The sequence below is a fragment of the Parasteatoda tepidariorum genome, chromosome 8, assembly GCF_982258835.1.
Source record: "Parasteatoda tepidariorum strain Cologne lab strain chromosome 8, Ptep-v5.0, whole genome shotgun sequence".
In the NCBI taxonomy this organism is placed as follows: domain Eukaryota; kingdom Metazoa; phylum Arthropoda; class Arachnida; order Araneae; family Theridiidae; genus Parasteatoda; species Parasteatoda tepidariorum.
In genome coordinates this window covers 50,471,108-50,494,574 of record NC_141762.1, presented here as the reverse complement: position 1 = coordinate 50,494,574, position 23,467 = coordinate 50,471,108, and the positions used below count along the sequence as shown (strand labels likewise).

At 30.6% G+C, this 23,467-nt stretch overlaps 1 protein-coding gene across 4 annotated transcripts in view; it reads right to left on the bottom strand.

Moving 5' to 3' along the window:
* LOC107456032 (protein qui-1) overlaps window positions 1-23,467 on the bottom strand; it is a 246,807-nt gene that overhangs the window by 72,616 nt on the left and 150,724 nt on the right. For all 4 annotated transcript variants that reach the window (XM_016073796.4, XM_071181411.2, XM_016073797.4 and 1 more), the window contains 2 exons: window positions 14,504-14,654; window positions 3,090-3,261 (listed from right to left, as the gene is read on the bottom strand). In XM_016073796.4, coding sequence (XP_015929282.2) covers window positions 3,090-3,261; window positions 14,504-14,654 — 323 coding nt within the window. The remainder of the gene's footprint in view (window positions 1-3,089; window positions 3,262-14,503; window positions 14,655-23,467) is intronic.

Sequence of the window (23,467 nt, the reverse complement as noted above, 5' to 3'; positions counted from 1 at the left end):
TGTAATAAAGAAATTTCCCGGTATTTACTTCTTTTTCTCGGTAGTTACCAGTTTTTCCTGGTGGGATGAGAAAAATAATTTTCGGGAAGGAAAAAGTCAACCCTGTGATAAAGTGTTTTTCTTTCTTTTCTGTCTCAAAAGCATGTTGCTGTTTAAATGTTTGTTTCAAACCCATGACGTTAGAAGCAACATATTTAACACAATTTATGAAATAATAGAGTTTCGCATCATCTAAACTAAATAATTTTTAGCCTTTCACTGCGAAAGTTTAATTTCAAACATTTGCCCATCCGTGAATATTACAACTCCAGCCAATTTTCAAAGGAAATATTCGAGACGTAAGGGATTTTCGAAAGTAGATGAAATGGCATGGTGGTTTGTGTTATCAGCCATATCAAGTTGTTTAGAGCCAAATGGTGAACTCGACCGAAATGAATCTACTCGAGGCTATTAACTCGAGGATTAAACTGACGATTTGAAATTAAATTCACATCGCAAATATGTTGAAGTGCAATCAGATGTTCAAAAGAGGAAAGGAAATTGAATCTCACTTGAGTTAAAATTTGATATTCTTACAATTGTTAATTAGAAATTCCTATTTTAAAATTCTTTAACTTTGTTATGATTAAACAGATGTTGCTCAGAGGATCGTTGCTCAAGTTCTACAGAAAAGATCCAGTTGAAACTTACACTATTTAACATATAAATCAAGGTAAATAAAAATTACGTCAGTAAAAAATGAAATTTAGCCATCAGGTGGCGCTATTACACATAAAAGTAAAGATAACAGTTCGAATATGCAAAGAATAGCAGAACATTCCAACGTGATGTGTACGTAGAGTTATCAGAGAACAGCAAGGTTGCACTTGCGCATCACATAGTTTTTTCGCAGTACAGCATCATGACAAAATTTCGAAATAGAGTTTCTTCTAACGAAACTTCTATTCCATGATCCATTTGTGAAGTATCGCTGGAATTCGTTCTGTAGAACTGAATCTAGAAGTCTCTGAGTACTATCAGTTTAACTTCAACCCATGTTGCATGCATTTTTTTTTAAAGAAAAAAAAAGTTTTTTTCCCTTCTGTTTAATATAAATAAGAAAGCAACCAAAAAAGTTGTGTTTTTATTTATTTTAAAGAAACTGATACAAACATTGAATTTTAAAACTAAGGATGAAGTGAAGATTGAGAGTTTACCAAAAATGATGGCAATTATTCACCAAAATTTTTTTATAGAGTCGAGCTCTCTGAAATGGGTAACTTGCTAACTTTGTATATTTTCAATATTATTTTCCGCATGTTTCTTTTTTCAAAAAAAGATATCAATTTCTCTTTTTAAAGTCCATCGAAATATAATTTCAAGAAGATGTAAATTCTCTTTTTACTGTCTAATAAGTCACATAAAATTTAAAGGTGAATCATTTATAGATACGATTGTCACTCAAATAAATTGAGACTTGTGGTTTCTTAGGACAAAAGACGGATAACTTGAGAGTACATGCAAACACAGTCAAGTGCTCAAAGAAAGCTTTTAATAAAAGTAACTAAAGTTCTTTCTGTATCACGAAACCACGATTGAGAGAACTACAATCATGTTCGAAAATGATTGATGAAGCGATGTGCCAATCGCATGAATTCAATTCCGCGTGACGTTATACACTCAATCTCAATCATGATGAAGCCATTACAGTCAATAAATCCACTAGCTTGATTCATCAATCATCATGAAAATACGACTTATTGATATCAGCAAGTAAGCCAATAATTCTTATTGAGTAGACTAATTCTTTACAATAAGTTCAAGGATAAAATGAAGCAGTTTGGAAATTCATATTTAGGTTTTAAACGGACAACGGCTTTTATTTAGTAAACTACTTAATCCTTAAGATATGTTTAACATAAAATTAGACAGTTTAGAAATTCAAATTTACCTTTGAAACAAACAGCAAATCCAATTGACTTGATTAATTTCTCAAAATGAGCTTAAGATAAAATAAAACGACTTAGAAATCGAAACACAGCATAGAAACTTGTAGATTAATTCCTTAAAATAAGTTATAAGATAAAAGAAAAGAGGTTAAAAATTCGAATCCAACTTTGAAACAAATTCAAATCTTATGGAGTAGAAGAATTTCTAAAAACGAGTTCGTATTATGATAAAATGAAACAGTTTAGAAATTCAAATTCAGCTTCGAAATAAACAGTAAATCTTATTGAGTTGATTAATTCCTTAAAATGAGCTTAAGATGAAATAAAACGGCTTAGAAATTGAAATTCATCTTCAAAACAAACATAAAAAATTTTTAAGTAAATTGTTTTGTTTTTTTAAATGAGTTCAGAATAAAATGAAACTGGTTAGAAATTCTAATCCAGCTTTGAAACAAGCCACAACTTCTACTGAGTAAATTAATTACTTAAAAAGAGTTGAGATAAAATGAAACAGCTCAGGAATTCAAATTCAGTTTCGGAGCAAACAGCGAATCTTATTGAGAAAATTGATTCCTTGAAATAAATTCAAGATAAAATGAAACATTTTAGAAACTTAAATTCAGATACTAGCAACATAAATTAGTTTTTAGTGAGGTCATATTGGTCAGAATCATGACGTTGGCTCTTTTAATTTTATTAGTTTGAAAAAGGTATGCCTGTAGTAAAGAAAAAAAATACGAACAACTTAAATATAACTAAGTCTTATTAGCTGGTGATGTATAATAAATTTGTATTAGTTTAAAATCTATAAATTGCAAAAAAGTTACAAATTTTTAAACATTTGTCTTCTTATATCTATTAAAATTACGTAGTTATTTATTTTGTAAATGTCATCGTGCGATTAATTTTGTATTACAGAATACATAACCAATTTTTTTTGCTGTAACAGGTATTAAAAGAATTATATAGCAATTTGTTCCGCAACTGGTGTCTTGTAATTGAATTTGAGCCATAGAATTGTTTAAAAACTGACTGGTTGTTTTAACCACTGTAATTTTGCAACAAATTGTTTTGCAACTGATATCTTGTAATAGAATTTGCATTATAGAATTTTGAAACAACTGTCTTATTGTTAAAATTACGTAGTATTTCGCAACTTACTTGAATTGATTTTCTATAAGCAGATGGAAATAGATCCCAATTAGGACTCCATGTTTTAGTTGCTGCTGTTATGAGATCATGTAGTTTGGACGTAATAAAATTCGAAAAAGATTTCAAATATGTGGAATGTTCTGGAAGATTTGGATCCAGACCTGATTTACTCCAAGGAACACTGAAACAATAAAAGAAAGCAATTGTTACATGAAGTGAATTAATCAGCTTTAAAAAAAATTATATATATATTTGATCCGAAAAGTAATACAATTATTAGCCTACAATGTAACTAAATATTTGTCTCATAATTTTTATTGAGGAATAATCATTATCAGGAGAGTAACGTTAATATTTAGATGATATAAGTGACTAAATATATGTTCCAAAATGGGTATTCAAAAGTGATGATCATTCTTCAAAAGAGACAAACTAATATTTTACCTTAACTACTGGGTCATATTAGCTAATATTACTTACTTGAGAATACCTACAATTTGACCGTAATTTGATCCTGTAATTTCTGCAGTGTATGCTGCTCAAAATCGGCCTAATATTTTTAGAGTAGATATTTAAACGTAAAGATCATTTATCAGAAGAGTAAGTCAATTTTTTTAAAATGTTAAATTAAAAAAAAGAAGGAAACCAACTATATATGTAATTAAATTATGTGAAAAACTAAACCAGCATAAGAAAATATCGGAAAAAACATCAAATAATGACAACTCTAGACTTAAATGTTTCATCTTGAAGACGTTTTCTGTCCATTTGGAAGAATAATATCATATTTCGAGTCAAATTAGGGAAGAGAAAAAGAATAATTCCGCCGATCAAACGATCAGTTTTCCTACCTGAAACTTTCCTAATGAAGGTGTCTTCCTTACGGGAAAAAGGAAAAATATGAAACTTGGGGAATGAACCAGCAAAAAACGATATCTGTCATCGAATTATTGATGCGGAATGGTAGAAATTACTTCAAAGACGTTGAATTACCGTCAAGGTAAAGAGAAATGTGAAACTCAATACCAACGGTTTAAAAATTAACTTCATTTTAGGGGTAGGAATAAAAAGATTCTGGAAACTTTACATTAGTGTCTCAAGAAATAATTATTAGTTTTCTCTTTTTCTCAAAGTTATTAAAGGAAAAAATCAGAGATAATTTTTTCCGATGCTTCCAAAGATGTCGACATTGCTGCAATAATACACAAATTCTTTGATGATTTTAAACTCGTTTAAGTACGTAATACATCAGTCGGTTTAAGATAGGAATATGATAGGCATATTTTTGTTAAAAAAATTTAGTTACTCGCAACTTTCTTGAAGCTTTTTAGTTGAAATTCGGATTGTAAATTTGAGTTTTTTATTGGCAAATAAAGTTTTATTTGCCTTTCCGTACGAGTTTCGAGTAATATTTAGAGTGGTTTTACGATGATTATTATTGAAAAAAATGCTGCATATCAGATTTTTTTTTGTCTCGTAACATTTTGCGATAAAAATAAATTTTACTGCAAAAAGTACCAGGCACCTTGAGTGCCGGTGCTTTTTACCGTAATTTGATCCTGCAATTTTTGCAGTGCATGCTGCTCAAAATCGGCCTAATATTTTTTAGAATGGGTATTAAACGTAACGATCATTTACCAGAAGAGTTAAGAAAATTTTGTTTCTCTCTACTTTCTCGAAGCTTTTTAGTTGAAATTCAGATAAATTTGAGTTTTTTATTCGTAAATAAAGTTTTACTTTTCTTTATAAATTTTTTTGCCTTTCCGTACGAATTTCAGAAGTTGCGAGATTTTTGTTTGAAATCAAGAAAATATTAAAAGATTTCTACAAAGATTCTTCCAGTAAATGCTAATTAAATATGGTGTTTGGCTGACCTAGATGCCTTATTAAAATCCGTCTAAGAGTGTTGGAGATTTTACTTTGTGCAAACGTAAAATATTTAGATGAATTTTTGTTCAAAACTAAAAGCAGCAACATATGAAAATTGGTAGTGAAACAGCTTATATCAGTTTTTACTTTGTGCAAAAATAGCAAAACAAACGTGAGCAAAAATAATTGACTGCATCATTATGCAAACATGTTGTACCAACGTATACAAATTGGTAAAAAAAAACAATTAAGCTCCGAATTACAAGCTATTTCCCGTAAAGGAATATTCAATTACAATTTTTAAAATGATAATTATTTTTAAAATAATAGTAACGCCAGTGGGCATAAAGTCTGAAGCTACTGAATTTAAGGTAAATTTAAACAAAAAACTCCAACTATGCAATGCTTTCATTCACGCATTGATTTATTACTTATTTATTTATTGAATATTTACGACACCTTTTTTTCAATTGACGTCCACAATTGAAGGACTTAGACATTAGATAAAAAACGCTTTTTTTATTGAATGTAGAAGTTCTAAATTGGAATTGTTTATCTCAAAATACTTTGAATGACTCTAAAGTATTATTACGGAAAAATATATTTTTTTTAGTTAAGCTTCATTAAAAAAATTGAAAGTAGAATTTTAATTCTAATTCAGGTTTAGTCACAGCTACATATAGTAAGTGAGTTTACTTAATTACCCACATTATTTTGGAAGATATGAAAACTTTTACTTTTTGATCCAAGATGGCGGATATCGAAGCCTAACTAGGCTAGAAACAGACCCCTGTGCCTATTGTAGAGCAAGTTCTAATATCATATTCGATTATTTGCCGAGGAATTCTAATATTCTTGTCGAATAAAGTAGACAAACTAATATTGTAAACTATTATAAAAGACGTAAGTTTTCAGTTGTATGATAAAGATATTTACATTTTCATAAGAATAGTTACATAAATCTGAAAATTTTATCAAATAATTTCATAATACTTAACTTCTTTGCATATGATTAGTTTGCTAGTCACATTCATAAGATGTGATGAATTATTTAACTTCTATTTCACAACATCTTGTTAGAATTATGATTAGGTTTTGTTAAGTCTAGTTCGAATTCATATCGAAATTCGTATCCTCTCTGTGCTATGCTTATGTTTGATGATGAACTAATTTTATTTCCAGATTTGTTATATATATGCATCCTAAGTTAATAATTCTTACTTTATATTTTCCCTAGAAATAACTTACTCGCGTGTGTATCATAGCATGCCGTAATTATAAATTTTATTGTTAATTAATAACTAAAATGGTGACGGCTATTTTGTACCGGGTATTTAAAAATAATAAGTACTTCACTAATGAAATAAGTACTTAAATTCACCAGGAATTATGTTTGGTTTTGGGCGTAAGTGGAAGATCTTTTTAGTGTAAAGTAGTTGCCACCATTTTTTTGGTCTTAAGATGAACTAAAAATTTTGACAATGTGGGATAAAATATTACCCTTGAAACAATGGAGTGTGACAAAATTTCACTCATTCAGAAATTTATTGAGACAGAGTTTTACACCAACAAAATATTGTGCGGTAGAATCTCACTCATTCAATATACAGTACAACAAAAAGAAAAAAAGGACAATATAGGATAGAATATCAATTCTTAAACATAGTGGGACAGAATCTTACTAAGGAAAAATATTGTGGCATAGAATCTCACTAATTCAATAATAGAATCTTACGAAGAAAAATTATTGTGAGAATTAATCTAACTAATTCATTATGGTAGTGCGACAGAATCTTCCGAAGGCAAAATATTCTAGGACAGAATCTCGCTCATTCAGTAATATAGTGGGACAGAATCTCATTCAGTCAATGATATGGTGAAACAGATAATTTTATGAGCAAAATTGCAATCGAAGTTGAAAATCGTATCCACACTTTCACGGAAACCCCAAAGCAAATTTATTAACGAATCGAAATCGATCCTCCAATCGATATTATAATTGATAATCGAATAATGTTTTTTTTCTTTTACAAAACTCTTAGAAAGAGACATAATAAAAAGTTAATAAAATTATTAAACTAATTATTCATTTGAAAATCTACGAGAAATTATCTTAAATAATCGTCATAAAAAATGCCGTAAGAGCTAAATCAATGCATTACTTAATTCTAAGTATAATTTGTTATCGTTTGCGGAAAATCACTGAATGAAATTAGAAGCTGATCGATATTAAGAAGGGAAAAATTGGTAGAAGCAATGAATATGAACTAATCAATTTTAGTAAAGAAAAGTAATAAGATTTGTTAAGGCGAAAGGGATTTATACATTGATTAATGATTAAGTATGCGTATCTTACAATGGAACATGAGACGATAGTGGAACTTTCTAAAGTAACAGCTGGGGAAGCAATGAATAGAAATAAATAACAGGAATGAGAGTTCTTCAGGAATAATTAGATTCTCGAGAAGACGGAGACATTGTTCAATGATGATAGAACATTTTGAGTCGCACCGCTCGGTGAAGCATATCGTTTGGTTTGGGAGTTTATATTTTTTAAGAAATAATATCAAATATGATAAATTAACTCTTATGGTGGTTTGTGCGTAAAATGTCATTAATTCTATCGAATTCATGCTCAATATGCTGAAAATTAATATATTAGTTAAAATACTCTATATCCTATTCCTTCTTAGCTAAAAGGAATTTGGACTTGCAGTCTATATCCTCTTCATTTATCAGCATCTAATTAAAATCATTATGATATATCATATAGCTATTTGTTGATAATAAATTTTTTATTGTTATATAATTTAAAGAAATTATTAATATAATTATCAAATAAATATTGTCGTATAATTATTATCAATAAGTAATGTGATGATTATACGCATGAATTATTCCAATAGATGTCTCAAAAATGGCCGACTATTCGTAGTGAACAGTATTCTGTTAAGGAAACTATTCATTCTCAATAAATTTTAAAATAACTGTGTATGACAACAGATGGCGCTTCTACCTAGAAAAACATGAAACAATTTTAAAAAACAGCTGGAGAAGCTTTGAAAAGTAATAACAGAAATGAGAGTTCCTTATTAATATTTAGATTCTCGAGAATTCGAAGACATTGTTCAATGGTAACTCTGTGATGATGGGACATTTTGAGTTGCACAGCTTAGTAAGGCATATCGTTTGTTTTGGGAGTTTATATTTTAAGAAACAAAATATGATATGTTAACTCTTATGGTAGTTAGGGTTAAAAAATATCATAAATTCTAGTTAATGCTGTTCAATTTAACGAAAACTAATTGATTGTGGTTAAAATGTTCCATGCCTTGTTCCTTCTCTTCTAAAACAAATTCGGAATTACAGTCCCTTATTTTCATACATCGATATCTATTTACAATCATTATGATATATTATATAGCTATTAGATTATAAACATTTTTTGTTATTTCCTAATTCAGAGAAATTATTAATAAAATAGTTACAAATACTTACGATGTATTTGTGATCCTAAAATTATTATCAATATATGATGTGATGATTTTATACAGGAATTATCACAGTGGATATTTTAAAAATGGCTGACAATCTGAAATAATCTCTAAATTTTCACTAAATTTTAAAATAAGCAAATAAGTTTGAAAAAGATGGCGCTTCTAACTAGAAGAAATATGAAACAAAGTCTTTGGCTACGTATCTGATCCAATTGAAATACTTGCACAAGCATCGGCTAATTTTGTTTGCAAATTGATTATCTTTTTTAAATTATTGTCTTATGATTTTTCAGTGGTCAGCAATTTTTGTTAGCAAGCTTCATAAAAGGTTTCTAAACCTAATTTTCAAAAAATAACTGGTTTCCTAAGAGGAACGCAGCAAACAGGGCATTTCCTTTTCATTTTTATTTAATTGATTTTAAAATGCTTCAGTAATTTACGAACAATATATGTTTGATAAGCAAAATTCAAATGAAATGCTTATGGCACACCTTATGATTATCATCATATAACTACATAATTATGAAAAAATATTGATTATATTATTTATCATCAGATACTGTTTCATAATCGCTGCGAAATATTTTCTTCAATACTTTTATAAAAATATATCTAATATTCCATATTCAAATTGCAAAAATAAAATTATATATATAACTGTAATATATACTGGACATATTTAAAATGTGCACTTATTGTATGTAATAAATATTTCTAAATAAAGTATCTAATCTTATTTGTGATATAGTGTAATTGCTTATAATATTATTCTAAGGCAATAAAGATAATAAATATTTTTTAAATTTTAATTGTAATTAATCTATTTTTCATAACATTTCAGATTTAAAAATATAATTTTAGGACTTTCAAACATATTACTTAAAAGGAATTTTGAATTTCATAACCTGTTATATTTATTTATTCACATTTATTTAATAAATGATTTTTTTTGAAAAATATCAATACTATTTTTCATATTTTAAATATATGAAAAATAAAGGTTTTAACATTTCATGTTTAATTAGTTTTGACTTTTAAATCTTTAATCTGTTAGCTCAAAAGAGCAAAAGAAAAAAAACTATGTTTATTTTTTATTGGTTCAATTAAAGTAACTATATTCTTTTAAATATTAAAAAAGTCACTTTCTATAAAAGACGAAAAAAAAAATACTACTTCTTTTAATCCCTTTGAAACATTCTGCACCGTTCATGCAATTTAATTTATTTAGGCATTCAATAATTTTGTATACTATTTGACAGCTCATTTAAAAAGCAATTTTAAATGCATCAGAAATTTAATTTCGCCTTCGAAACTTTCACCTCATTCATGATCAGCGTTATACTTTTTTATTCATTCTTTAAAATTAAAAAGCTTATATTTCATAAGATATTCATTCATATATATTTCATTGATCCCACTGGATTTAAGAGCGGAAAGTTTATAGGATAAGCTTAAATTTATTCTTTGCATTTTAATGGGTAAAATAATAAAATGGATATTTCTCCATGATTTATTACTTTAATTAAAGCTAAAGTAATGTCCCCTAACTATTTTTTCTGATTCATAAATAAAGTATTTGGAATCGTCAAATCAATCACGATGTGACAAAAATATTTGACTGTTACTAACACTTAATATATTATTTATAGATATATATTAAAATTTTTGTCAAAAAAATGAAGTAAATAAAGTACATCTACACCAGAGCTTTCAAGTTAATATTTAAGTAAGGGAAAAAAAGTTAGCAAAAATTGAAAAAAAATTGTCTCATTTTGAACAAAGAATCTAGAAGTTTATTTCAACCAAACTCTAAAAGAGTTTTTACATGTTTCTCAATCTGAAAAAAAGTGCAACTTTTGTGAAAATTAACAAATGGCATGAAATTTTAAACATTGCTTTACGATAATTTTTCTAAGTGCGTGTTATTGATAATATTGATTACACTCTTATTCCATTAATAATTTAATTTATGGTTAAATGAAGTTGTAATGTCACACATTTAATATTGCTTTACAATAATTTTTCTAAGTGCGTGTACTAAATAATATTGCTTACACTCTTATTCCATTAACAATTTAATTTATGGTTAAATGAAGTTGTAATGTCACACATTTAATATTGCTTCACAATAATTTTTCTAAGTGCGTGTACTGAATAATATTGCTAACACTCTTATTCCATTAACAATTTAATTTATGGTTAAAGGAAGTTGTAATATCACACATTTAATATTGCTTTACAATAATTTTTCTAAGTGCGTGTACTTAATAATATTACTTATACTCTTATTCCATTAACAATTTAATTTGTGGTTAAATGAAGTTGTAATGTCACACATTTAATATTGCTTCACAATAATTTTTCTAAGTGCGTGTACTGAATAATATTGCTAACACTCTTATTCCATTAACAATTTAATTTATGGTTAAAGGAAGTTGTAATATCACACATTTAATATTTGCTTTACAATAATTTTTCTAAGTGCGTGTACTTAATAATATTGCTTATACTCTTATTCCATTAACAATTTAATTTATGGTTAAATGAAGTTGTAATGTCACACATTTAATATTGCTTCACAATAATTTTTCTAAGTGCGTGTACTGAATAATATTGCTTACACTCTTATTCCAGTAACAATTTTATTTACGGTTAAATGAAGTTGTAATGTTACACATTTAATACATTTTTTGAACTCCAATGAATCTCGAAACTAATAAAAAGCACAAAACATAAGTAACGAGCTTTAGAGAATTTGATTTTATTATTTATCATAAAAATTTTTGATTCTAAATTATTATTATTATATCTGTTTTGCTTCTTTCATGCTGTCTTCAAACTCTTTTATTTCCATCATGCATACTTTTCTCTACAACTGTTGGTAAGAAAGTATACATTCAGCTGTATGTGTTCATGAAACTAATTTTTTGAAGGAAGAATTCATGTCTTTGTGCGCGTAGTAGATACAATTTAAAAATTAAGATTTAGCATGTACAGTGTTTGTATAGAACATAAACTTTAGCTTGACTACCGTCTGTGCAGAGCATAGCTTAAAGCGCGAATTAACATATACGTTTAAATTGTCACATATACTAAAAGTAAATTATATAAATATGGTAAATTACATTAAGTTATATTCAGTCCGCCAAAGACTCCCTGTGTAGAAAAATGGTGACTGGCGCACGTTAAATCTATCGGGTCGCAAAGTCTTCCATGTTCCCATAACAAATCAATACCTTTGGGAGAGCCGCGATAGCTCAGGGGATAGAGCGTTCGCCTTCCAATGAATTGAACCAGGGTTCGATTCTGGCAATGGCTGGTCGATAAGAATTCCGCATCCGGCTTGCACCGACCACCGTGCTGACTTGAAATATCCTCAATGGTAGACGGATCATGGGTTGGAGTCCCTTTTCCGTCAGGCCAACCGTGGGAGGTTCTCGTGGTCTTCCTCTCCATGTAAGGCAAATGCGGGTTAGTTCCATCAAGAAAAGTCCTCCACGAAGGCAAATTTCTCCCAATGCTTGGTCCAGGAGTTCCCTAGGGTTTTAAATTACATGGCTACGAAGTAGAACATTAATAGTCGTAAACCAAAGGAAATTGGGTCGGCTATTCAACGACGGTTATAAAAAAACCCTCTGGGGGTACTGAATTGGAGATTAATCATTCTCTGGTTCAGGTCAAAAATACGATCTATGTACAAATGAAAAGATGTATGAATGGGTCCGCCCTATAAACGGGTGTGACGTATGGGTGGGGCAGAAATTAAATTTTTGGTCATAGATGGCACCACTGGAAAACAAGAAGAATCAAACCCCAGCTGCTTTAATGGCCGAAAACAACAACAACATTAAATTATATATAATAATAAATAATAACATTATATTAGGAATTAAACTTATGTGCAAAGAGCTTAACTTATATGGAGCTCAACTTATATGCTATTTATAAAGAGAAAGGTACAAAACAAATTGAAATATATGAAAAATTTCTAATTCTTTTCCTCTCTTTTTTGACGTCGGTGAAGCTGTTATAGAAGAACACTAGTGGGAAGTCCATGAATGGACGTTCTACTGGTGTTCAGTTCATATTCCGATCGATGAACATTCAATTAATTCATGAGTGTCATAACTATACGGCGTGAATTTTAAAAAGAAATTGCCAAGTAAAATTCGAAACAATTTCAAAACTTAAATTGCTTTTTCTCAAAACAACAATTTTATATTAGAGAATTCGTTAAATTTTACAGTTTTTATCAGGTTTAACTACAAATTTCATGAAATACCTACTAATCATGTATCTTTCCTTCTGATTGTAGTGTTTCATTAACTAAATGATAAACTCTGACTTTTAAGACGTTTCACTTTCAATGATTTGTTAGAAATAATTGGCAACGCAAAGGCAAATTTAAAAAAAAAAAAAAAAAAAAAAAAAAAAAAAAAGAAAGAAAGAAACAGTCCTTTATTTATAAAATTAAAAGATACACTGCAAAAAAAATTTTTTTTGTATATCTGATACCATTTTTTATTTGAAGTAAATTAAAATTTTTTACAGTGCAAGTTCACATGTTTCATTTACTTTTTCACTGTTATAGTTTTTTTGTGTGGACTGTTTTCATCATTTTATGCTTGTTTATTTACTGACAACACATATTTTCATGCGATTTAGAATCAATTTTTGTCTTTATTGCAAAAGCATTTCCTTTCAGAAACTAGTAAGTTTTTATTAATATATTCGCACCAATTCTTTCAAATAACTGCTAGTTTGTCAATTTCATATAATATTTTGCACTGTAAAATTACGTTAAATCTACGAAAAAAGGAACCAAATAATTTTTTTTTTATTTTATAACCGTCGTTGAACAGCCGACCCAATTTCATGGGTATACGACTACTTACGTTCAACTCCGTAGCCTTGTAATTTTGAACCAATCCAGAAGACAAGGAAACTCCTGGATCAGTACCCCCAGAGGTATTGATTTGTTGTGGGAACATGGAGGACTTTGAGACTCGACAGATTTAACGTGCATCAGTCACCATTTACTACACGGGGAGTCTTCGGCCGGCGAGGATCGAACCCACGACCTCTTGGATAGGGGCCCAGCGCCCTACCGACCAGGCTATCCCGGCCTGAACCAAATAATTGAAATCTTTAAATGAATTTTAGAATTTGAACCGCTACCCGAATTTCAAGCTCCTAACTCAAAATCTTCCGGAGTTATAAGAGACGCATGCAAACTCCTCCTTTTTATAATGTAGATGACTTCTAATTGTTCATATTGCAGAAAATTTAAACGTCAGAGAAATGAAAAGAAATGAAAGATATCGAAATGTACAGTTTGCATCTTTCTTCCTAGGAAAGCACTTGTTCCTTTATCAAGTTTGAATATTAGTAACAAGAAGATCCAACAGGTAGAGTTGCTACCTAAAAAACTAACATTTAGGAGAAAAGGAGGAATAAAGGGCAAAATTAATGGATAAATCTTCAAAAATCGCAATTCTATTATTAAGACCAAAGATACTACTGGCAGTTTGGTAACAAGTGTTGCTTTAAAGGGTAACAAATATACTTATGTAGGTATTTAATATAGATACTGCGATATTAACTTTTTTTTCACGGATAAGTAAAGGCAGAATACTGCTTGATTGTTGTATTTTTTTTCCCATCTGGAATTGGCCACGAAAATTAGGATCATGGTATGTGTTGCTGAATAATTACGAAAACTTCATTAAGAGCATTTAAGATAAAATAGCTACTATTTGCAACTACAGCATAGTGCCGTCATGGTACAAAATTAACATACGCTGTCAAACTTTTTTTCATTGGAATGGCGTGACATGCAGCAGAATACCTCTGTTTTGCAATTTTTACTGTCAGCAGTGCCATCTTCTAGCAATTGTTGTAGTTAATTTTGAAAATTTAAAAATAGAGTTAGGATCGTTTTCTAAACAAAGCCCAGTAAAACGTTGCCTATCTCCTTCTATCTGTACTTCTTTAAATTTATTATTCAAATCGGCAGACACTTTATGAGACATATAAAACGCGACGATTTCACCTTACCTGAAATAAGCTACATTCTTTCGATTGACTCCTGTTATGACATCTTCAAGAAGTCGTTGCAGACCAGCAGAACTATCATCTTCTGTTGATACTCCATCGATTGTTGAACTGTCGACGAATAGCGATGAAACCTGGTCAGACAAGTCAATCTCTAAAAAGAAAAAAAAAAGAAAATTAAGAGATAATATTAAGCTTCATTGGTGCACTGAGCTCCCATAGAGTGGTATCAGAGTTTAATCTCTGGTAGTGGCTAAAGTCCACCCAGCTTCAGACAGATTGATATCAGGTTTTAAGACTAAGTAAGGACGATTTGTGCGCAAGGCTTACCTCACCCTCATTGCCATAACCAAACCGTTAGTCTCAAAATTGTAAAGCTTGAAGCACGATGAACCCCTAGCGAATAATAAGTGTGAAGCGGATATTGGAAAAAAAATAGTTAATGTTAAACTAGTACCTATATTAGTTTATAGTATTTGGTAATAAGGTTATGCACAATTAAAAATATTTAAAAATAATAATTTAAATTATTGGTTATTAAGTAAAAATATGAATATTTATTGCATTATTTTAGAGCATACACTGAGAAAAAAATTAAAACATAACAGAAATGTTAATTTCGAAATCGGTTTTCCATTTTTTTCTATTTGTATAGACTTTGTTTTCTGCATCTAACTGTTCGATTGAATAATTTATTTATATTATTTAGATCTACAAAAAATTATTGAATGATATTTTTGCTTAACACTTTACGCAACGTTTTTTATTTGTACAAGAACAACATCGCAGTTTAGTTTCTTTTAGAGATATAAATAAAAAAGAATAAATATATATTTGAAAATAGTAACTTGAGAGAATCTACACTGTCCCAACTAAGGCTGATATACGGATGGGAGAAAGGGCGAAGACAATCACACCGGGAGTGGGATCTTCATCAAAACTCAGATGAGCGAAATTAGGATCCAGAAAAGGAATCCAAACCACTATTCCGTTTTTAGGAGCGAGCTTATTGCCATTGATGAAGGACTTGCCTCAATACTGTCTCTTTCAATTCCGAAAGAGATTTGGATCCTTACTGACAGTAGCAGCTCTGTTCAGCACTTGGCTAGCTGGCACAGACTGAGAGACAATACTAGCACGAACATCCTTTATAAACTTTTACACCTCTCCAAATATTGTCCAATTCACGTGCAATGGATACCCTCACACGTAGATATATCAAGCAATGAAATGGCTGATAGTCTAGCCAAGACAGGTGCAGTTGAGCCACTGCGCCTCCAGTGTCTCTTACCTCCTCAGAGCTTTTCTCCATTTCTAAAGCCAAAAATAAATCAGCATGGCTCACTCCACCCAGTCATAATTGGTACCATGGTACCAGACAGGTTAGCTGTTTGGCAGCTGACAAAGACCGTCAGTCTCAAACCGCCATCGTTTGTCTCCGTGGGCGAAGACGTGTGTCTCCGCCGTGGACACCTGAAATCACTGAGGTACTCTGGAGGAGAAAAGTGTTTTGCCCTCTGTACAAAGTGCTCTTCGGCCCAGGCATCCCCATAACATCAACTGGACTGCCTCGGTCTTTTAAAACAAGACCTTATAGAAAGACCCTTACTTGTTTTAGACTTTTTGAAGGTGAACAAACTCATGGACCTTGTCTAGCTAGGCTAGAAATGGGGATTTGAAAGAAGAAGAAGAAATGCAGTCAATTCGCTATAACTCGAAGTACGATAAATCGAATATTACTATAACTCGATTTTTTTATGAGGTCCCGACCCTTTTATCTTCAATTTCATGCTAATTATTCTCGATTACTTGAATTTTACTCCCTTTAACTATATTTTTTTGGGATCTTTTAAAGCAAGAAAAAAAAACCTAGGAGCTGATATCTTGCCCCTTCCTTTGCAACACACACACAGTGTCTTTCGCACTCTTCATGGAGAAGCTAAAGCTGTCCCTCTTGAAGTATGTGAACAGTGGTTAAATGAAACGTTACCAAATTTACTTCAAGCATACAGTTAAAATGATGTTTTCAATATTGATGAAATGGGTTTATTTTTTAAATGTCTTCCAAATAAGACTGTGATGTTTAAGGATGAGAACTGCTCAGGGGGTAAAATGAGCAAGGAACGTTTGACTGTCCTAGTTGGAGGAAATGCGTCTGGGACAGAGAAATTGCCCTTACTTGTTATCGGAAAATACCGAAATCCCCGATGTTTCAAGAATGTAAAAACGTATTCTTTAAATTACAAGTCTAACAAAAAGTTTCGGATGACATCAGTTTTATATGAAGACTATGTAAGAAAATTGGATCTGAAATTCTTCGCAAAAAGAGAAAAGTGATACTCTTTATGGATAAATGCACAGCGCATAGCTACCTAATTTGAAAGCAGTAAACTTGCAGTTTCTCCTGCCAAACACAACAGCAAAGTTGCAGCCGATGGACCAGGGTATCATAAAGTGCTTCAAACAGTCTTCTCGTAAATGGCTTGTCAGAAAAATGATCTTAAATATTGTAAGCATTTAGAAGATTTGTAATTAATAAGCATTAATTAAATTATCCGACAATATTTTGAAAGTCCAAAACCGAAACTAACGGTAAGTCGAACTTCCGATATGTCGAAGTTTTTCGTCAGTCCTATCAGATTCGAGTTATCGCGAATTCACTGTATATATTTTTAATTTTATAACTTTTATTTATACAGAAACAGTAAGACAGTTGAAATTTAGTATATGCAAATAATTACACTCTATTGTGATCACAATTTTTGAAGTTTGTTTTTCTCAAAATTAGTTGACATTCTCAATTTGTTTTAATCGATATCTGTGATAATTCCAGTGATGGCTTGTTGATACCAATTCCGCACCGAGCACAGTGCTGACGTAAAATATCCTCAGTCGTAGACGGATCATGGGTTAGAGTTTCCTTGCCGTCAGGCCAACCGTGGAAGATTCTCGTGGTCTTCCTCTCCATGTAACGCAAATGTGGGTTAGTTCCATCGATTGGACCTGAAGGCAAATTTCTCTGAATACTTTATCCAAGAGTTCCCTTGTCATCTAGATTGGGTTCAGAATTACAAGGCTACGGAGTTGAATATTAGTAGTCGTAAACCCAAAAAATTGAGTCGGCTGTTCAACGATGGTTATAAAATAAAAAGTTATATAAAAAAAAATTATAAATATTTTTTCACAATGGTTGACATTCACAATTTTTTTAAAACATTTTAATTTACGAATAGGATAAATTACCCACCATGAATTTCTGATAAGAGGGATGTAATTTAATTTGATTTCAGAGTTTATTTAGGGAACTTTCCTTTTATAAGTTCAATCGAATCTAAATCAGATCGTGTACATTTTAGAATTGGAATTAGAGTGCTTTCAAAAATAACATCGCCTTCAAAAGCTGTTGATTGAATTTAATCTCAAGTAACGAAACACAGAGGCAGAAATCCCACGATCTGATTATATCCTTTGAAAGATATACTTTCAGATCTTTATTCGCATTTAACTAATTTCCTTTGGACGCCACTTCCGAATCAGTTGAGTGGAAAAGTTTATTAAAAATTCAATTAGATGTTGAATTCTTAGAATTGTTTTCACTGTGCAAGTCTGCTCTTGGAATGAAATAACTTCTTAAATTGCATTTTTGAAAGACGGTGAATGTTTGATGCCTGAAAAATAATATATAAATGTATCAAAGAAATTACCTCTGTTAAAGAAAGAAAAGTTAGCTTTGTTTGTTTAGGAAAATTAAATATTACTTTTGAATATCTTTTTAGTTTGAGATATTTTCTGACTCCAATATCAAGACTGAAAAAGAAAAAAAAAGTAGTGAAATTTAAATAGGATTAGTATTTCAAAATATTGTTCTAAAGTCTAATGAAGACTAAAAAGTACAAATTTTGTTAAGTAATTTTCACTTGTTAATAGAATATTGATGATTTTACCAGACATTAGTGAATGATTATTTAGGAAAAAAATTATTATAACTATTAAAATTAGATTTAAATTTAGAAATTTAAATTAGTTGATGGTTAAAAACTTCCTTAGACAGAGTTAATTTTTTTTTCTTAACTTTGTATCTAAATGCGATGCTTGAAAGCATTATAATAGAATTTTGTTGTTTAAGAAAACGCAAAAAATAATATCGTCCATAGGGATTGAATTTTTATTTTGTCCTCAGATATAAATTCAAAAACATAGATTCAATTAAATTTATTAATTTTGTATTTATATCCAAGTTTTTTACATATGATCAAACAAAACTATTTTAGTTTTAAAATTTTTAATTTTACACTACAAGGCACTTTAAACACGCGAGATTTTTATTTTATTTTATTAATAGGCTTAAATGTCTGTTAATGGAGATAATACAAAGCATGCTATCTATATAGAGTTTTGTAAACTTCTTTTTCTTCTTCAATTGCATGATAGATCTAGGTGAGTCCTGGCCTTCTCCAGAATTCTTTTTCGGAAGCCTCTCCATTTGGTGACAGTCTTTTTATTTTTGGATTTCAGAAGTTCCGTGTCTTATCCGAGATAGTCAACTAAAGCGAGATCTGCGTCTTTATCCAGTTCCTATTCCAACGCATAATATCGAATCTTTGTGCTAAAGTTCACGGTTGGGATATTTGTGTCGGTTACGACGATTGAATATGTGGCATAAAAAATTTGGTAATTCAGCAAAATTGTAACATTAATTTATTTAGTGTTTTAATGCACTCAATTTTTTTCAGCTCGAAACGTTTTTTAGCAAAATTGCAAAAATAGTATGAATTTACAAAAATAGTTGCTATTTCAAGAGTAAAAATAATTTTAAATACCATTGCTAAAATAATAGTGGTTTGAAAATTCGTAAGTTTTTTTTTAAAAAAAAAAGCAAATGTGTTAAATACAGCTATCACCGTAATCACTGTATTGGGAGTTAAGTTGACAATCGCTCGCATTTGTACTCAACCCAATTCAAGATAGAATAACTATCATTAATACAAAATACTAATACATTATACTAAAATCAAACTAATGCATTACGGTTCCAAATTTTAGTTTTTAAGTTTACGCTAGTTTAGTCGATAATAAAAGTACCATATAATAAAAATTGTTAAATCACCCAATTGTTTTCTGTTATAACTTATTAACTACTTATATTTTCTAATATAACTACTTTTTTATTTTTTTATATTGCATTAGTTTCTATTTTTTTTTATATTGTATTTACTTGTAAATTTCTCAAAAGAAGCCAAACAGTTTTTGAAACTCAACATTAAGTATAATGAATAAAACATAATGTTTTAAATTCAAATAAATAAAAAATTAGAAATGTCAAAAGTCTGCTACATTCTAACTAAGCTCACGGAGAAAAAACCTCAGGTGGTTCCTTCTACTAAATATTTAGTAAAAAATACAAAACTGAAAATCATTTTATGGCAAGTTCTAAGAAATCATGGTAAAATTACTTAATTTCGCCACATCTACTAAACGTTATCGCGTATTATAACACCATATTTTGCGATTATTTCAGCTAAAATCATTACCAAAGCACCTTGGTTAAAATTATCAAGCTTTTCGGTGTTTCCATAGAGCCAGACACAAGCTAAATTTAACCATATTCTGATATTTTTGACCATACTATTTTTCTCATTACAAATTTAAAATTTATTACACTTCTAATTCTAAAAAAAATATTTTATTTCTAATTATCAAAGGTTAAGGAACTTCAGTTTTTTTAGCGCAATAATTTCATACTGCTGTTTTAATGAAAATTGTTAATAATAGTAGATAAAAAGATAATGTACACACTCTAAGGAATATTAAAAATTTTTATGGACTATTTTGATGAATTGAATCTTTAAGGTACCTTCAAACACAATTACTGGAATTTTAGTTTTGTGACAGGCGAAGTAAAATTCAAAAAGCACGTTTTGTAAACTGATATAAAATGTATTGCCTCTGGCATCACTATTTCTTTACTGTAACCTAGTTTCCCAGTTTTATTTACAATTTTGCGACAGATTGAACGTAACGTGTTTGCATTTTAGAATGAAATAAGCGACTTAGAGAGAATTTATTGGAGAAAAAGTATTTTTATGTATACTAAAATGTCGAATATTTGTATTCTATATGTCACTACGTATGTTTTGAACATTTAGATATGTAAACTTCTCACAACCTTAGTATGAAGTTTGGAATTCTCCCAGAATTCTCAAAGCTATTCTGTATTCTTTTCATTTCTTTAAAAATATAAATCAAATGGAAGCTTACAATGTATCTGTAGCTCAAAGTTTTCTTAAAACTTACGAACGAAGTTTCAGGAATGATCTATTTTATCTAATACCTGTTGGGGATATATAAATTTTTCGAAGAAAACAAAAATTATGCTTGAAGTTAAAATCTTTTCCTTATATAATATAGGTTAATATAATTGTTCTAAATGTTTCAAATTACTTTCTTATAATATAAAATAGAATAAATAAATATTATGTACATTCTATTGTGTATAAATACACAGTCCAGTCACATTAATGTGACCACCACTTACCTTCGACATTAACGTGAAATAACCAATCACAAAAGGCAGGTGGCAGCATATTACAGTAGAGTGTATATAAAAGATGTCCTAGGGCATCTGAAAGCATTTCAAGCATTGGCGTAATGCAAAAACGTAGTGATTTATCCGACGTCCAAAAGGGCATGATTATTGGCTTTCGGGCCAAGTGTGGAATCATTTCGGAAACGGCTAATTTTGTGAACTGTTTTCGTGCCACCGTGTTGAAAGTATACTGTGCATGGTAAAATGGCACTATCCAAAATCAGCAGCGTGCCACATGCGGTGCACCACGGGCTATAGATGGCAGAGGCGAAGGAAAGCTACGGAGACGCGTTCGGGTGAATAGACGTTCAACTGTTGAGCAACTGACCACCCAGATGAACCTAGGGGCTACCAAGTGTGTATCCTCAACAACGGTTCAGCGAATGTTGCTGCGCTTGGGCCTCCGTAGCAGAAGCCTGGTTAATGCATCTATGCTGACTACTGTTCATCGGCGACGAAGGCTGGAATTTGCATGCCAGTACCGCAACTGGACGTCCACAGAGTGGCGACAGGTGGTTTTATTCGATGAATCACTTTTTATACTCCATCGGACGGATGAACGCTGGCCTTATACAGCATGAAATGTCTGAAAGCAAACATCCTGCAACAATTGCTGGAAGTATCCAGGCTGGAGGAGGGAGCATTATGGTTTGGGGAATGTTTTACTGGCATTCACTGGGTGCACTCATCATTGTGGAAGGAGCGATGGATCAGCACAAGTGCGCATCTGCCCCTGCGGACCATGTCCACCCCTGCATGCGAATGATTTTTCCTTAGAAGGATGGCATCTACCAGTGGGATAATGCGACGTATCATACAGCTCACAGTGTATGTGCGTGGTACGAAGAGCACAAGGTTGAGTTTACCGTACTTCCCTGGCCAGCAAACTCTCCGGATTTAAACCCATTCGAGAATTTGTGGGACCACCTCTATCAGGTTGCTCGTGCCACATATCCTCAACAGCGTAATCTAGCGCAGCTGGCTATGGCACTGGAGTCGGCATGGCTCAACATCCCAGTGAACACCTTCAGAAACCTAGCTGACTCTCTTCCTGCACGTCTCATAGCGGTCCACTCTGCCAAAGGTGGTTATTCTGGTTTTTGACGGGTGGTCACATTAATGTGACTGGACTGTGTATAAGATATTAAATAGTTCTGATACCAGGGACTACCCTTATTTTGATTTGACGATTGGATCTTCACGTTCTTATACTCAATCTTAATTTTTTGAGAGGGGTCAACTAAAATATGCTAATAAATGCAGACGATATTTAAATTTACAAAATCGGACACGAAAACGTACTTTTTTTCTACATTATAGAGCGTACTTTTTCGAAATACATTTTTTACGACGCATTCGGATTTCGGTATAATATATAGGCAATAGCCTTAATCTGAAATATAGGGTTCCGATAATTTGGTCAAGAGTCCGATCGAAAGTTTGAACCACTTAATGTTAATTTTGCATTCTTTATACATATTTCGCTAGATCTTGACAACTGTTTTTAACCAATTAAAAGAATTTTTGCACACAGTAATAAAACTCGTTCATTCAAAGATTATTCCATGAAAGTAACTTTTTGTAAATATTTATGATCTTTTATTACTTTATTTCAAATAGTCGAAAAAATTCAAATGGTAAGGTACATAATTTTTTACATCATTTTAAAGAATCCACTTGCTAAAATGCTAAGTTTGAGCAAAATCGGTGAGTGATTCAAAAGAAATCAAATTTTATGCATCTGGCTTTTTTAAAATTAAATTTCTCTGGAACTCCCAGACCAATTTCATTAAAATTTTGTGTTTTGTCATGAAAAATTTCCTTCTCTAAAATAGTGTTAAAAATTGTATGACTTATAAATCAAAATTTTTTCGACTCATTAATTAAATAAAAGAATAAATATTTGCGAAAAGTTATGGGCATGAAATTATCAATTAATGAACGAATATTATAATTGTGTATACTTTTTACAATTATAAAAATATTATAATTGTAAAAAACTTTCAATTCGCTTTAAAAGTTCTCGAGCTGTAGCGAAATGCACAAAAAGTAAAAGTAAAATTAAGGGGTCCAAACTTTGAACCGCCATCCTGACTAAACTATTGGACCTATACTTCTCAGGCTGCAGCTACAGTCGAATTTTTAAGGGTCAGAAATCCGAATCCGTCGAAAAAAGGGTATGTTTTTTTAAAAGAAAGTATGTTTTTGTGTCTGATTTTTATAACTTTAAATATCGCTTAAACAGGCTACGTCACCAAATTAGTATTCCGAAAATTATATAAAGCTACGTATTTATTTCGTTTACAGTAATGCTTTAAAAAGATGTTTATATAACACTTAATAATTTAATATCTACAGTACTTGAAATGAAAAATAAGTTA